Here is a 17422-nt window from a genome sequence, read left to right on the forward strand (position 1 = left end):
AATTGGAAATCCAATTAGCTATCGTTTGAAATGGTGTATCTACCAAGAGAATTAGCCCTCAATTCATCATTATGGGCTATATTATTTCCTAGCAGCTGAAATGAAAAACCACACTCTCATATTATTTTTGGAGTATATTAACTAGAAACCGGCTCTACTTTCTTAGGAATATTTCTCTAAGACTTATTTCAGTATTCTGAGTAATTGTACACTTAAATACCTTTTGAAATCAGGGATTCAGTAACCAGCATAGCACACTCTAAATATCATGTGAAATGGAATTGTAGTCTAGTAGATTTGTCAAAGACATCCCCTAGTTCATTTTTGATTGGAGAAAACATTCTCATAAGTGGCCATTAACACCATTAATGATGACATTCAGGAAAATGTCCCCTTTTTGGACTCGACTCCTTTCTCCTGTCTTCCCAAAATTTTAGTGGAAAGCAAGAGAGACATCTAAAATGAATACCATTGTGCTTTTTACAGGGACTTTAGAAGCTCCAATTTCCTCTCAAAACAGGTGGCTTTCATTATGCATCATTAAGAAACTGATTATTTCCGGGAATTTCAGTATATGGTTATTATCCTTTTTACTATTTGACCTTCCATAATTCTAAGCCTCTATAAATAATGTACCACTTAAATGCCACAATGGATTTTACGACGAATTAATTAGTAATATCACAGAACAAAGTACGATGTTTAATTTTACCATAATATAAATATCCTAATTTGGTATAATAAAGGGTTATTTCCTAATAGTAAATATCTCAGAAGACTTGTAAGAGAATACTATTAATATTTTTAAATATAGACCATATTAAAATTTAATGGGCTGGCTCATACTGTAAATTGCAAACCTTTTCTCTGTCTTTGAAGAAAAATCTCAATTTTATGGAGCATTGTACTACATATCACAGTTAAATTCAATTAGCAGTTACAGTGAAAGCAGAAATTCTAGATGTCATCGGCAAAGAATTCAGAAGTCGAAGCTATACCTGACTTTCAAATACCGTTTCATTAAGTCACTTATCAAATTCATTATTTAACCACTTCCAACTCATGGTGGTTGTTGTGGCCTTTTCTCACTTCTGTTTTCTCACCCAATCATTTGTAACAGTCTGAATTCAATCAGGAGAGAGAAAACAGTATTTTGAATGGGAAAGTTAGGGTTTTTTTTTTTTTTAAGTTATTTATTTATTTATTTTTTTAAGAATTGTTACTTATAACAGGGATTGGAGTCATAGGGGATTAGCTAGAAGTAGAGATTACTCTGAATAATACAGGAATACCAGGTATAGCATTACTTAATGTAATATGTAAGAACAGCTACCCCTAGATTTGAGATAGAGAGTCCAAGGAAGCAACCTCAGTCTCAGGTGCCTCTGGGCCGAGATCCAGATCTTCTTACAGAAGACATAGTCACCGCCCACCAAATGACCGAAAAGTTGCTACAGTGTCACGCTGGAATGGTTTGCTGGTAATTCACCCTGTATGGTTCTAAATGTGTCATCGAAGGCACTCCACTACAGAAATCGTCAGGGGGTGCTGCTGGCCATTTGTTTGCTGGAGAACATGCAGGAGCCAGAAATCAGGAGAGCTTCATGGGTCCCAAGAGCCTTGGAGGAAACAAATCAGCAGCAGGAAGCAAAATCCCCTTTCTCATTGAGTGTCTCTCTTTCATCTTCTGCTGACAAAGCTGAAAATTGAGTTCATTGATAAAAGAAAAATATTTAAAGAGCCCAGATCCGGTTTTATAGAGTAAGATAAATGGGTGAATTTAAATCTGAGAGGCAATAAATGTATAGCCAGCACAGCATTGTACTGAAAGGATATCATTCACTTAAATTTGTAGTTACCACGATGACCCTCAGCTTGGGGAGTCACATATTATAGAGGAATACTTGAAAATGAACTGGCATGTCTCCCAGCATGCTTATTGCTTTATTCCAGTGCTACCACAAAAAGAAAAACAAAGTGAAATGTGATCTCAGTGGCTTTAAGTTTTTGCAAGTGCAGATTGCAGGAATGAAAGTAAACTTATCATTTCAGTTGCATTGACTACATTGTAAATGGTTGTTAGAGTAGTGCTATATTTAAACTGATTGATAGAAGTCATTTTTTAATATAGTCGCCCAGGAGAAAGAAATTTCTTAGTCAAGGAGAGACTCAGAAGTATGTTTTTTTTGCTTTTTTTGTTTGTCTTGTTTTGTTTTTTTGACATATCCTGATTGGCCATATTATCTTGTTTGGCTAATAAACCTGATTCACAGTCAAGTTTGTCATAATTTCCATAGTTTTAAATGAAGATGAGGGCAAAATAGATTCGAGGGCATAAGTCATGTACAATAGAAATTTTCATAAGAGTCGTGTGTTCAAGGAGAGGACCTCTTCAGCATAAAATCGTCATCTGATTTATTAGCGTTTATTATTCTCCATTAGGTCTAAGTTGTGTATGTGTGTAAAGCATTTAAGTTTAATTAAAGTATAGACTTAGAGTGAGTGTAAATTAATTATATGTAAAAAAATCAATGCAGTTAGACAATGTTTCTTTTTCTTCTGACAGCTGCAAAATGGTAAAGTCTCCGAAACTAACAGAAGATTCTTGAATTTTACCTGAATCAATCAAATAAATTTAAGGAAAATAGTTTTTCGTGGATTTATTTTAATTCTCATTTAACCTTTTAATTATAATCTCAAACATTCTGGCCATTATCAAATATGTGAGTAATAAGGTTAAAAATTTATGCTCTTGGGGTGCCTGGGTGGCTCAGTTGGTTAAGTGTCCGACTTCAATCCAGGTCATGATCTTGTGAGTTCGAACTCCGTGTTGGGCTCTGTGCTGACAGCTCAGAGCCTGGAACCTTCAGATTTTGTGTCTCCCCCTATCTCTGCCTCTGTCCTGCTCATGTTCGCTGACTCTCTCTCTCTCTCTCTCTCTCAAAAATAAAATAAACATCAAAAAATATATTTAAAAAATTATGCTATTATATAAATAACAATCCAGGAAAAACAACTATCTTTTATAGATCAAGATAGTATAGCATTGAATGAAAATATAAAGATCAAATAATTGAAAGTACAGTTCCATCTGTGGCAAATAATTTTTCTTTTAAGGTAAATTTTTGTGTTAGTAGAGGAGAAATAAAATGTATAACCTCTGGACACATGGTAAACATGTAAGTTACATCCAGGAAATCCCTTTGTCTACAAGTTATTTATGAAATAATGTGAAAAAGGAAAATTGACATGTTAACTTTAATATTGCTGTGTTGTTTTCCATTTTAAAAAAGACTAAGGGCATAAGGATTGTATCTCTCATTTTAACATTGCTCATAACATTTAAGAGTGGACAGTGTGAAAGGTGTTTTGCGACTTTTCAAAATATCTTTTAGATGATAGCTAATATTTTGATTTAATTTTTCTATTTTTAATTTAATTTCTCTCTTTTAGCTTCTCCATGGGTTGATAACAGTAGAACTCCAAACAAGATTGATCTTTATGATGTACGCAGAAGACCATGGTAAGGATTTTTAGGTAGTCATGGAAAGATGACCTAGACAAAAGAAGGTTACACTTGTTGCATGTGAAAAAGTTGAATCTTTCCATTTTAAAATGAATAAATATTGTCTAATTGTTTTACAGAGCTCTGGTGTATTTTTTTTTTCTCTTCTAATAAGTAAATACAGTGAAAGCTCAATGAAGATGAGTTCAAATGAGCAACAATAATGAAAAGTGTTTAAATGATTTCAAATGGACTAGTTTTAAGTTTTACATTCAATGTCGTCTCTAAATCTCTTTTAGCTGGTGGGGATTTTCTATTGACAAACACTCAGCTTACTTGGAGTAGAGCTCTAACGAAGTGTCTAGATAGAGTAGAAGGTAGATTGCCTCTGGCAGTGAACTAATGAGAACTGGTCCCAAGGTAAAAGCTGCCCCTAGTTATGGTCACACACCTCAGGTTTCATTTTCACAAAAGGAAGCCTTTTTTGTTCCTCACTAAAGCAACTCATTCTCCTAACGTGTATGTCAAAAAATACCCAATAACTCATAATTGCATTCCCTGGGAAACAACTATTAAACTTGTGCATTTTATTTCTATTTTTTAAAAGTGTTATTTAATGTGTGGACATATCTTTTTTTGTGAGTTCACATTTTATACAATATATTGCATCGTAATCTACTCTTTCATATCAATACCTATAAGTGCTTACACATAAGAGACATGCTTAACATTGTTAAAAATCCTCTATTATTGGTTATTTAGATTATTGCTAACTTCTTTCTAGCATTTAAACAAATTCCAAGATGCACAATGGTTGATTCAAAGAAATTCATTTAAGACTTTAAAAATGTCCTGTTAAACATCCCAGTAGCAATTTACATGAAGGCCCACCATTTGTAATAGTACCAGATATTATCATTAATCCATATAATATTCCTGTTAATATTTCTCCAGGTGTGGTGGCTGTGGATCTATGGGTTGTTGAAGGGAAGCCGAGACTATGACATCACATAGAGTGGGTTCAGGAACCTGTTGTTTTGTGGGGAGACGTAGAAGCAAGGTGCCAACCTGAAAAGGCAGACAATATCCTGTTTTCTCATCTTCCCATGAGAAGCATGCCAGGACTATTTAAAATGCTAGACATGAATTAGAGTTGCCTTTCTTTGGAATATCCTGGCAGACCTGCTCCCTTTACCTTCTTGCAGAGAAACAGACTGGAGTACATGTTATAAACTGTTTCATGAACACATAGGCTTGAATGTTGGATGTTCTCTGAAAACGAATTGGCAGGTTTTTCAGCAGGCTTCTGAGAAGTTACATTTAGTCATGGGCATAGAGGCCTTAGAGGTAACTAAAAAGTTGAGTTCAGGTTCAGCTGTTCCTATTTGGTAAGTCAGGTCCCCTTCTCCCTCCTCATCATTCTGGGGCCAGACAGCATAATCTTTGGACATCATCTGCCTGCAGTTAAGTTAATTCCTCTGCAGTCACTGAACTCTTTGAATAGATCTCTCCTAGACTTGCTTTAATACGCAGACCTTGTGAATTTGTAGGGCTCAGGTTCATTGTGAGAATCAGCATTTGGAACTAGGTCTCCAGGTGATTCTTAGACACTGTAAAATTTGAGAACCACCACTTGAAATTCTTGGTAATGGTATTATATGTTGCTCTGTCTTGAATTACTTTGTATTTATTTTCTGTTGATAGTTGCTTCTTTTGTATTCCTAGAACACTTAGCTATTTCTGTGTTTATTTTTTGCATTGAAAATAAGATGTGACCTTATTCCTTAGAGTGAGTTTTCAAACTCATGGCCAACAAAATGGAATTTAGGAGGCATAGATACATAGATGTTTTTCACATCCAAGAGTTTATTTCTTTTGTTGCTGATATTAGAATGCATCACTTTATCTTTTGTTCTGTCTGTAAAACATACTTTAAATATTATGCTTCTGACATCTCTATTATGTTAAATATAGCTTTTATAAAGTCGACATTGTAGAATTGTGAATGGAAGCACATTGTCTACTCAGATAGAATGGAAGTAGGGCCTTGCTTGGAAACCAGCACAACTAAGAAATCAGTAAATATTAAATCGAAGCATATTAATATTTAATATTTTTCAAGAGAAGAAAATATTCCTATGGTATTTGTTTCAGGTACATCCAAGGAGCTGCATCACCTAAAGACATGCTTATTCTGGTTGATGTGTGAGTAGTGAAACATTTTATATTTATATACTGAAAATATAGGGAGGATCTGTAGATAACAGTAGCATGTTGGTACTGAGAAATGGGTTCGGTCAAAAAAATGATGAAGAACAATTAGGATGACTTTTATATCCAGACAAAGAAGCCACATTAAGACAGTAACAAAATAAATATTCTCCTATTGAAAATAGGGAGCATCTATATTGGAACTGAAAATTATGGCATAGTCCTCAAGCCTGAGCTTTTTGAAAAATTATTCATTTGCTTCCAATTTTTTGTGTTGTATCTTAAAAAGTTTTAAAGTATGTGGTTGCTAAAACTTAGCAGTTCCTGCTACACACACACACACACACACACACACACACAAAATAGAACCATTTAGTTGACACTTAGTCATTAATAATTCAAATAACTTGTAGGGATTTGGACACAAAATAGATAAATATTAAATGTATTAAACACCAATACTGTGACTTTTTCAAGGGGAATGCTGATATACAGGAAAGAATTCCAGGAGTGTTTATATTGATCATTTTATTTATTTTTTTCACTGCTTCAAGTTAAGGGCTTTGTGTGTGTAATCTTCTAATAAGATTTAAGATAAAATTGTGGAACGTTGAAAATTTTTATTGTTTTTAAGTTTATTTATTTTGAAGTGGAGCAGGGGGAGCAGAGAAAGCCAGAGAGAGAGAACCCCAAGAGAATCCACACTGACAGCATGGAGCCTGTCACAGGGCTTGAACCCATGAACTGTGAAATTGTGGCCTGAGCGGAAACCAAGAGTTGGATGCTTAACCAACTGAGCCACTTAGGTGCCCCAAATATTTAGTTTTTAAGGGCAATGCCAAGAAATTAAAAACATGAGGTATAAAATGCTTTTTTTCCTTGAGTAAAAGTTGTATCTTCTTATGTTCTTTGCCACACTGGAAAAAAAAAGAATCCAAGGTTTTGTAGGCATCTAAATGCATATTACAAGCTAGTATCAACATTTTAAAACCATTTTAAAAAATGATCTGAAGTAAACAAGTTAAAACCCTATCACCTATCCTGAGAAAGAGAAGGTAAAATGAATTTAGTAAATGTAACTAACATGTCAATTCTCATTTCATTTCTTATGATATATTTAAATCAGAACTTATTTTAATTAAATTATTATGCAGTTTATATCATATGGTAATCCTGATATTCTTCCTAAGTATAAATCTAAATGCTAATTCAATATATTTTAATCTTATTGGATATTTGATAATCTTCAGAAATAATTTTTCATATTAAAATCTTTAGAACCTACATGCATATCCCAAAATTAAAAATACATATGAAGTTGAAATACCATTTTTAAGGACTATTTCAACAGACAGGTATGGAAGGTCTCCTGTATATAATGTGATAATATAGAGACAAATATGATGAAGGTGTCTCTCAAAGATACTTCAAGTGTATTAGTGAAACTAAACCCTATTCCCAAGTAACTAAAATAATTGTAGAAAGTAATAGATACAAAGTATGACACAGCACTAGAAGTCCATAGGAAAGAACACTTTGATTTAAAGTGTCAGGGAAGACTTCATTGTGGAGATAAAATTAGAATGTTTAGAGCTAAGATTTCATAAGGTAAGCATCGGAGAGAAGAGGAAAGAGAATGGAATTTCTAGTAAAACAATTGACATGAGCAAAGTGGCCTAGGTGAGAACATCTGGGGGAACTCTTTTGAGCAGATGGAAGAAAGAGAGAAAGATTGTGAAAGTTTTTGAATGCAGGGCTACATGACTGTTGAGTAGTTACTAGTTAACTATGAGCTATTAACAGTATTAGGTAGAGGTATATTGCCAGAATTGCATGGGGAGAAGAGACTAAGCTGAATAGAGTGGCTGTTATCCAAGCTCAGGGGCTTCTGCTAAGAAGCACTTGAGGCTGAGTGGAGAGAAGATGGAGAGGAAGCCACTTCCATGGCAACTGTGAAGTGGAATGAAAAAGGAGGGTTGAAAGAGAGGAGGAAATTGGATGACTGAAATGCAGCCTGGTTGGTACCAAGAACATTAATAGGAAAAAAGTATGTCTGGGTGTAATTTGCCTTTTTGAACATAGAATCTGTAGTTGTTTAATAAACAGCCGGAGGTCTAAAAGTGGGGAAAACCAGGGCTCTAGACATGTAGAGGTAAGAGTTAGTTGCCTAGAGATGAGTCTTACAATTAGATGAGATCACCTAGAATCATAGAATGTGTACTGACAAGAAGAATAAAGATGAAACCCCTTCTAACTTGGATAACAGAGCTGGTAGTATGTTTTTCCTGAATAAGTAAATGTTCTATGAGTATCCCTTGTTTCCTAAAATTGTCTCTGGACGTACAATTTTTAGCATTGTAGTTAGAAACATATATGTTCTGATGCTGACGGGAAAGAAAGACAAAATTTTTTAATAATTTATTTCTACTCTATCAAAAAGGTGACTTTCATTAGTACGAATTTTTAAAGGCAAAATAATTTAAATATTATATAGGTGACCTAGAGTTAGTGCAAAAGTCTCCTTTCCTCGGGATGTCTGGTGTTGCTTAAATATGTGGTCATTAACACGCACACACCCATTTCTTTATAGGAGTGGAAGTGTTAGTGGGTTGACACTTAAATTGATCCGCACATCTGTCTCCGAAATGTTGGAAACCCTCTCAGATGACGATTTCGTGAATGTAGCTTCAGTAAGTATAAGATGACTGCATTTTTGCTGAACTAATTCTGCAATTTCTATCTTCCCCTGGTTTTAAATACTTCATAGTGTTTTATCATTGCTAGGCTGAGATATTTCTGATCTATAGTTTAACACCATCTTATGAGCTGTCCTATCTTGTTACTAATTCTCCTGTATTTTCATGCCAAAGTCAAATGTCTAAAGCTTTCCCCGTGAGTGAAGTAACTGAAGTAATATGAAGAAAAAAACACTACAGTCATTCTCGTTCACTCACAGGAGCTGAAACAGGTGACATGAAATGAACCCCTGTATCCACTGATATCAGTGTAACTCTAATAAGTAGTAACTTGATAGTATAATTAGATAGCAATTTTCTATCCATTTTAATAATCATTTTTCACACTGGACACATCCATAATGTATTATGCTTTTTTTAATTGAAGTAAAATTAAGATACAATGTTATATTAGTTTCAGGTATACAATGTATTGATTCAACAGTTCTATACATTACTCAGTGCTCATCATGATAAGTATAATCACCATCTGTCACAATGTTATTCCAATATTGTTGCCTATATTCTCTATACTCTACTTTCAATCTCTGTGAACTATTTATTTTATAATTGGAAGTTTGTACCTTTCAATCCACTTTATTTTACCCATTGCCCCCAACCACCTCCCTTTTGGCAAGTCATGTTTGTTCTTTGTATTTAAGAGTCTGGTTTTTGTCTGCTTGTTCATTTGTTTTGTTTTTTAGATTCTACATATAAGTGAAATCATACAGTATTTTTTCTTTCCCATTTGACATTTCTTTTAGTATGATACCTTCTAGGTCGTCACAAATGTCAAGACTTCATTATTTCTTTTATGACTGAGTCATATTCCATTGTGTGTGTGTTAACTCATGTTTTCTTTATACATTTATCTTTTGGGTTATATTCATGTCTTGGCTATTTTAATACTGCAGTAAACATAGGGGTGCATGTATCTTTTTGAATTGTGTTTTGTTTCCTTTGGGTTACCTAGTAGTAGAATTACTGGATCATATGGTATTTCTATTTTTATTTATTTATTTTTTTTTTGAGGAACGTCCATGTTGTTTTCCACAGTGGCTGCATCAATTCATATTCCTACCAATAGTGCATGAAGGTTTCTTTTTCTCCCCATCCTAACCACCCCTTGGAATTTCTTGTCTTTTTGATGCTAGCCATTTTGACAGGTCTAAGGCAATATCTTTTTGTGGGTTTGATATGCATTCCCTGATGATTAGTAGTGTTGAGCAACTTTTCATGTGTCTATTGGCCATTTCTATGTCTTTGGAAAAATATATTCAGGTCCTCTCCCCATTATTTAATTGGGTCATTTAGTATTTTGTGGGGTTTTTTTTGGGGGGGGGAAGTTTTGAGTTGCACAAGTTCTGTATTTTGGATATTAACCCCTTATTGGATATGTCATTTGCAAATATATTCTCCCATTCAATAGGTTGTTTTTTTCGTTGTGTTGATGGTTTCCTTTGTTGTACAAAAGCTTTGCACTTTAATGTAGTTCTAATAGTTTATTTTTGCTTTCCTTTGCCTGAGGAGATCGATCTAGAAAAATGTTGCTAAAGCCAATATCAAAGAGATTACTGCCTATATTTTTTTCTAGGAGTTGTGTTATTTCAGATCTCACTTTAAGGTTTTTAGTCCATTTTGAGTTTCTTTTTGTGTATGGTTAAGAAAGTGGTCCAGTTTCATTCTTTTGCTCACAGCTGTCCAGTTTTTCCAGCACCATTTGTTGAAGACTCTTTTTCCCATTGTATATTCTTGCCTCTATTGTCGTTGATTAATTGCCCATATAAGTGTGGGTTCATTTTTGGGTTCTCTGTTTTGTTCCTTTGATTTGTGTGTCTGTTTTTGTGACAGTACCATACTGTTGTGATTACTGCAGCGTTTAGTCCATCTTGAAATCTTGGATTGTGGCATTCCTAGCTTTCTTGCTCAAGATTGCTCTGGCTATTTGGGGTCTTTTGTGGTTCCATACAAATTTTAGTGTTATTTTGTTCCAGTTAGGTGGAAAATGTCACTGGTAATATGTTATATAATAATGTATTAACAATTATGTGTGTTACATTTTCCAAGTATTATTTATTAACATGAGAACCAATGTGCTTTTTAAAAGTGTCACTTCCCAAGAACCATATTAGAGCTTCCTACTCATAGCTAGAGAGTGTTGAACTCTGAGACAAATAAAATAGGACAAAATGAATGTTACCACATCTCATTTTAATTAATAGAATTTAGGCAAGAAATTTCATGACTGTTTACTGGTGGATAGAATTTCACATTTGAAGTGGGTATATTCATAGAGACAGAACTGAGGGATTTGTGGTCAGATCATTTTGTATTGAACATAGAAGAACAGATCTGTCTCTGAAACTCCTTGGGAGGGAGAAGTTAAAGCAGCTCCTTTCACTGGACGGGCATCCCTGGGGGGCGGGTGGGGGGGTGCGAGGAAGTAGTCAGGGAAGCAGGTATAATCCCCTTGTTAACTAGAGCTCCAGGTAATTGGAGATATTTCATAGATTATATATTCCCCATAGGCAAGAACTCTGAAAACCTCTTTTTGAGACTTCTTTTCATCTGGGCCACATGTGTGTCTCCGGTGCAGTAAGGTACAACCTGGTCTTTTAGTTGCCCAGGGCTGCCGTAACTGAATACCACACCCTGGGGAGCTCACATGTATTTTCTCATGATTCTGTAGGCTGGAAGTCCAAGATCAAGGTGCTGGCAGGGTCAGTGTCTCCTGATGCGTCCTTCCTTGGCTGCCAGATGGCTGCTGTATTGCTGTTTATATAGATGGTCATCCCTGTAGATGTAGCCCCGGGTGTGTCCTCTTATTATTACATGGACAGCAGTCATAGTAGATTATGTCCTCATCCTAAATCCCCTGCTTCCACACAGCCCACACTCCAGTGGGGAGAAACAAAGGGACGTGGTGGATTTCGGACAAAGGCAAGTTCCCTGAAAGTAGGTGATGGGACACCAAGCAGAGTGGGTGCTGCTTCTGTTGGGGCAGAAAGAACTGGGCTCTGCGAGGAGGCAAGCTTCGGGCTGAGGCCCGAGGAGGAGGCTGTCTGAAACACTCTAAGGGAAGACCATTCTGGCCGGAGGGAACAGCCAGTGCAGAGGGCCTGAAGAGGGGAGCCCGGCTGTGCATCTGAGGGGCAGAAAGGAGTTGGTGGGATTGGAGCACGTGAGCCTGGGAGAGGCTGGAAGGTGAGGTGGGGGAGATAGGCCTGGACCCCCAGTGCCTGGAAGGGCCACAGAACAAGTTTGTATTCTAGCACAAGCAAGGTGGATGCTACAGCTTTTGAAGGGTTTTCTTGACTCTAGTTATGACTGGTGTACAGCCAGTTATTAGTGGAGTCTTTGTTGCCACACGGCTGGTGAGTGACTTAATTCTGCAATCCCATTCTGCGGATCTGCTTCCTAAGACCACTGCTAGTATCAGTTTATTTATTTATTTATTTATTTTAATTTATTCATTTTTTATTTTTTAATATATGAAATTTACTGTCAAATTGGTTTCCATACAACACCCAGTGCTCATCCCAAAAGGTGCCCTCCTCAATACCCATCACCCACCCTGCCCTCCCTCCCACCCCCCATCAACCCTCAGTTTGTTCTCAGTTTTTAACAGTCTCTTATGCTTTGGCTCTCTCCCACTCTAACCTCTTTTTTTTTTTTTCCCTTCCCCTCCCCCATGTGTTTCTGTTACGTTTCTCAGGATCCACATAAGAGTGAAACCATATGGTATCTGTCTTTCTCTGTATGGCTTATTTCACTTAGCATCACACTCTCCAGTTCCATCCACGTTGCTACAAAAGGCCATATTTCATTTTTTCTCATTGCCACGTAGTATTCCATTGTGTATATAAACCACAATTTCTTTATCCATTCATCAGTTGATGGACATTTAGGCTCTTTCCATAATTTGGCTATTGTTGAGAGTGCTGCTATAAACATTGGGGTACAAGTGCCCCTATGCATCAGTACTCCTGTATCCCTTGGATAAATTCCTAGCAGTGCTATTGCTGGGTCATAGGGTAGGTCTATTTTTAATTTTCTGAGGAACCTCCACACTGCTTTCCAGAGCGGCTGCACCAATTTGCATTCCCACCAACAGTGCAAGAGGGTTCCCGTCTCTCCACATCCTCTCCAGCATCTATAGTCTCCTGATTTCTTCATTTTGGCCACTCTGACTGGCGTGAGGTGGTATCTGAGTGTGGTTTTGATTTGTATTTCCCTGATGAGGAGCGACGTTGAACATCTTTTCATGTGCCTGTTGGCCATCCGGATGTCTTCTTTAGAGAAGTGTCTATTCATGTTTTCTGCCCATTTCTTCACTGGGTTATTTGTTTTTTGGGTGTGAAGTTTGATGAGCTCTTTATAGATTTTGGATACTGCTAGTATCAGTTTAGACTGGGTTTCCCCACAAAGAGTCCCTGAGACAAGGATTCAAGGACAAATGGTTTATTTTAGAAAATGACTCTAGGAAATGCTTAGAGAAATGTGAAAAGCCAGAGAGAGAGAGAGAGAGAGAGAGAGAGAGAGAGAGAGAAACTAACAAATGATGGATTTTCAAATACATTACCACTCTGAGTGATACAGTTTAATCCTCCATACAATTCTGAGAATTAGCACAGATTACATGAATCAGAGTTACCCTTCTATGGGGAAAATGTGCTGGAGTATTTATAGTTAACAATTGCTCACGAGGAACGTTAATACCCTGACGTTCCCAGGCCAACATGTACGCACGCAGAGATTGTAGAAATCTCAGCCAGTTAAATTTGGGTTGGCACGCATGGAAATACGGATGGGACACCAACAGCATCTGCCTTAGCTAGAAACTAAACAGTGCTATTATTAAATATGCTTTAAAAGGATTTCTGATTAAACAGAAGAAATGGCTTTGAATGAATTTTTTTGGTGTTCAACATTTAGCTAGCAAGTAATGATTCTTTTTAAAAATTATTTTAATGTTTATTTAGAGACAGAGCATGAGCAGGGGAGGGGCAGAGAGAGAGGGAGACACAGAATCTGAAGCAGGCTCCAAGCTGTCAACACAGAGCCCGATGCAGGTCTCAAACCCATGAACTGCGAGATCATGACCTGAACCTAAGTTGGATGCTTAACCGACTGAGCTACCCAGGCAGCCCTGAATTTTTCTTAATAAAATCACTTAGATGGGATTGACATTGGGATTCTTAATGCCTGACAAGTCTTAAAGATCATTGCTTTTCTTAATAATATTATGGCTCTTAAACATGTATTGCTTTAAAGAACATTGTTAACTACTTAAAAAACATAATTGTAAGATATTTCCCTGTGGTTTCTGTGAGCCTGGTCAGCAGACTTTATTGGTTCATTGACAGTTCTTGGTAAATCCTTACTTGTGCATCCTCACTTAATGTACCTTGAATTGTGTAAGCTAAATGCCTGTTGGCAAATGGAATATGTTGCTTGTGGAAAGAACTGGGAGTGTGTTTGATCTGGAAATAATGTATCTCAATATGTCAAGTTAAAAATTATGAAAATACTCAGTTACATATTCACAAATAGGGAAGAGGAAGGACATTGGGAAATGCTCAACCCGTGCAAATTGTGAGGCAAATAATGCACGAAGATATTTGAAAGATGAAACCATCATGATTTCCCACTCTACTTCCAGGGAAAATTATTACTGGTCTCAGCTGCTGTATATTGGCTTGTTTAGTGTAGATTAGTTAGTTAAATTTACTTTCCTTGTTTATGGCCCTCATTTGCCATAGAGATATTTTTGTCAACTGTGAATTTTTTTTACTAACTATATACTTTTGCTTAATTTTATTATTTCAGAAAAATCATGAGTACATTTTCATAATTGAAAAGTCACTCAATGTTTTTAAGTGAGCTTATTATTCCCACCATAGATGTGCCCTTCAGAAAATCAGTATGAACAAGATCTAAGGTAGATATGTGTTCATTGTTGATCTTATTTATGTATTAACCTTCAAGTAATCACAAGTCATGAGGTGGTTTTTTAAACATTGCTTATGTGGCAGGAACTGTTCTATGTGTTTTCCAAGATAACTCATTCAGTCTTCACAACTGCCTTGTGGGGTCGATACTGTTACCATCCTTAAGTTTATAGATAAAGAATCAGAGTTCTAGTAACTTTTCTAAGGGAGAAGGCAGGATTGGAGCACAGCCATCTTCATTTATGAGTCTTGAGAAGAATATAAAATATATTTACTAATTTTTTGTGAAATCTGATGTATTTATTTTATTTTTTAATATAATGTATTGTCGAAGTGGCTAATACACAGTGTGTAAAGTGTGCTCTTGGTTTTTGGGGTAGCTTCTTGTGGTTCTTCGCTTGCATACAACACCCAGTGCTCATCCCAACAGGTGCCCTCCTCAATGCCCATCACCCATTTTCCCCTCTCCCTCACCCCCCCCTTCCAAAATCTATAAAGGACTTAGCAAACTCAACACCTGAAATCGGATATACTTAAATAAAACTCCAAAATATTGGAATTGTTAGAAATTCTAAGATAGAAATATGATTAGATTGTAAAAGCAAAGAGAAAACCCTTTTAAATCTGAATGTATTTCTTTTTCCTCTTTAGGAGATTAGCATTTATTTATTTATTTATTTATTTATTTATTTATTTATGTATTTTTTCAATATATGAAATTTATTGTCAAATTGGTTTCCATACAACACCCACTGCTCATCCCAAAAGGTGCCCTCCTCAATACCCATCAGCCACCCTCCCCTCCCTCCCACCCCCCATCAACCCTCAGTTTGTTCTCAGTGTTTAAGAGTCTCTTATGCTTTGGCTCTCTCCCACTCTAACCTCTTTTTTTTTTTTTTTTCCTTCCCCTCCTCCATGGGTTTCTGTTAAGTTTCTCAGGATCCACCTAAGAGTGAAAACATATGGTATCTGTCTTTCTCTGTATGGCTTATTTCACTTAGCATCACACTCTCCAGTTCCATCCACATTGCTACAAAAGGCCATATTCCATTCTTTCTCATTGCCACGTAGTACTCCACTATGTATATAAACCACAATTTCTTTATCCATTCATCAGTTGATGGACATTTAGGCTCTTTCCATAATTTGGCTATTGTTGAGAGTGCTGCTATAAACTTTGGGGTACAAGTGCCCCTATGCATCAGTACTCCTGTATCCCTTGGGTAAATTCCTAGCAGTGCTATTGCTGAATGTATTTTTAAAGAAGACTGTTATTTATGTTCTGGTGGAGAAGTTCTTTCAGTAATTTTTTCCATATTTTGGCTTGAAAAAGCACATATGAGTTAGATTAATCTTATAATTGCAAATGAATACTTAAACACTATGTCTGGGTTATACATTTGGCTTAGGTAGTGTAATTTTTTATATATTTATTTACCTCCTTTATCATGTGTCTTGCTCCTATGCTCTTATTCATGTTTATATAATATTTAACATCAACACATTAACTTCATAATTTCAAAAATTCATCAGTTTTATTGGTTAGCATGCTATATTTGGGGTTATAAAATGCCTGAAATGGATACATTTAAAGATAATTGATTATGATGCAACATTTTGGTAAGAGAAAAACAAACTTATGTTTTGTCCTTAACCAGGCCTTTCTCATTAAATAAAAAATTAATAATTTAATGATATGGCAATTCTAAGGAAAAAGCTCTTCAAAATCTAATATGCTGGTGTGTGTGTATGTGTGTGTGTTCACATGTGCATATACAGGTGTGCATGTATTTTCTTTCTTTTTTTTTTCTCTGAAACTGAATGTCTAGGAAAGAAACAATGTCACTTTTAGTGTTTATAACTTCAGGGAGGCATTATAATAAGGTGCTGAGAAAACCTGGTAGTGATTGTGCAGTAAATTTTGACAATAATTTTTCCACAACCCTCACGCAGTTTTCTTCATCCTCATACCAAAGATCACGTGAGTCATCCAGAGTGTTAGGATGCAATCGATAGGAACACTTGACAAAATTGCTTAGATCCACCGTACAGAAAAACAGCCTCTCATTTTTAGGTTTATATTTCTAAGTCTCTTAATATTTTGTAAAGAACAGTAATTGTTATGCTTAAGTCATGTAATGCACGTGTAAGATGTCAGAACTACATCCCAAATGTCATGCCCTAGGGAGTTCTTTGTTATCTCCAGGGCGATTCTGTTGTCTCCAGGGCATTGTTGGTTGCAGAAAGGAAGCCTGCTGTTGGGCAAAGCTTATGCAAGCATCACACGACTGTTTTCCTACTAATCTGGTTACATGCTTTGATGGAAGAAAGTGGAAGATGATAGGAGCAACAATTCAATCACAGCATGTTCTGATTTACAGACATCATTTCAACTGTTGACACAATGAGGGGAGTTTGTTTATGAAACTGAGGGAGTTTGACATTTCAAGAGTAAAATACTGCAAGCCAGTGGAAGATGACAAGGAAATGTGTGCTGATTATGAACAGTGTGTGAAAAGTTAACAACGGAAGAAAATGGCCATGCGTTTCAATAAGATCACATCTTGTTGCTTAAGAATTAGATGCAAATGTTCTGGTGACATTAAGCATTTTTCAGTCCCTTTTTTTCTTGGAAGTTTTTCTAATATGTGGTCATTATAAAGTGCAGTCTTTGGGGGGGCCTGTGTGGCTCAGTAGATTAAGCGTCCGACTTCAGCTCAGGTTCGTGAGTTCAAGCCCTGTGTCAGGCTCTGTGCTGACAGCTCAGAGCCTGGAGTTTGCTTTGGATTCTGTGTCTGCCTCTCTCTCTCTGCCCCTTCTCCATTCATGCTCTGTCACTCTCTCTTTCAAAAATAATTAAATATTTTTAAAAAATTAAAAAGTGTAGCCTTTAATACTCATGAGAAAGAAATAATCAAAATACGCTTCCTTATAGTATCTCTGACATTGAAGTAAGCTCTGCGCTTTGTCTGGATAGTAGGCACTAAACAGCGATTCTGGAAATGACAGTGTCTAAATGC

General features: G+C 36.2%; 1 protein-coding gene across 7 annotated transcripts in view; it reads left to right on the plus strand.

The window, feature by feature from the left end:
* Window positions 1-17422, plus strand: part of CACNA2D1 (calcium voltage-gated channel auxiliary subunit alpha2delta 1) — a 508596-nt gene that overhangs the window by 376634 nt on the left and 114540 nt on the right. For all 7 annotated transcript variants that reach the window (XM_058725264.1, XM_058725261.1, XM_058725258.1 and 4 more), the window contains 3 exons: window positions 3454-3523; window positions 5660-5710; window positions 8307-8406. In XM_058725264.1, coding sequence (XP_058581247.1) covers window positions 3454-3523; window positions 5660-5710; window positions 8307-8406 — 221 coding nt within the window. The remainder of the gene's footprint in view (window positions 1-3453; window positions 3524-5659; window positions 5711-8306; window positions 8407-17422) is intronic.

The sequence above is a fragment of the Neofelis nebulosa genome, chromosome 4 (genome assembly GCF_028018385.1).
Source record: "Neofelis nebulosa isolate mNeoNeb1 chromosome 4, mNeoNeb1.pri, whole genome shotgun sequence".
Lineage (NCBI taxonomy): Eukaryota > Metazoa > Chordata > Mammalia > Carnivora > Felidae > Neofelis > Neofelis nebulosa.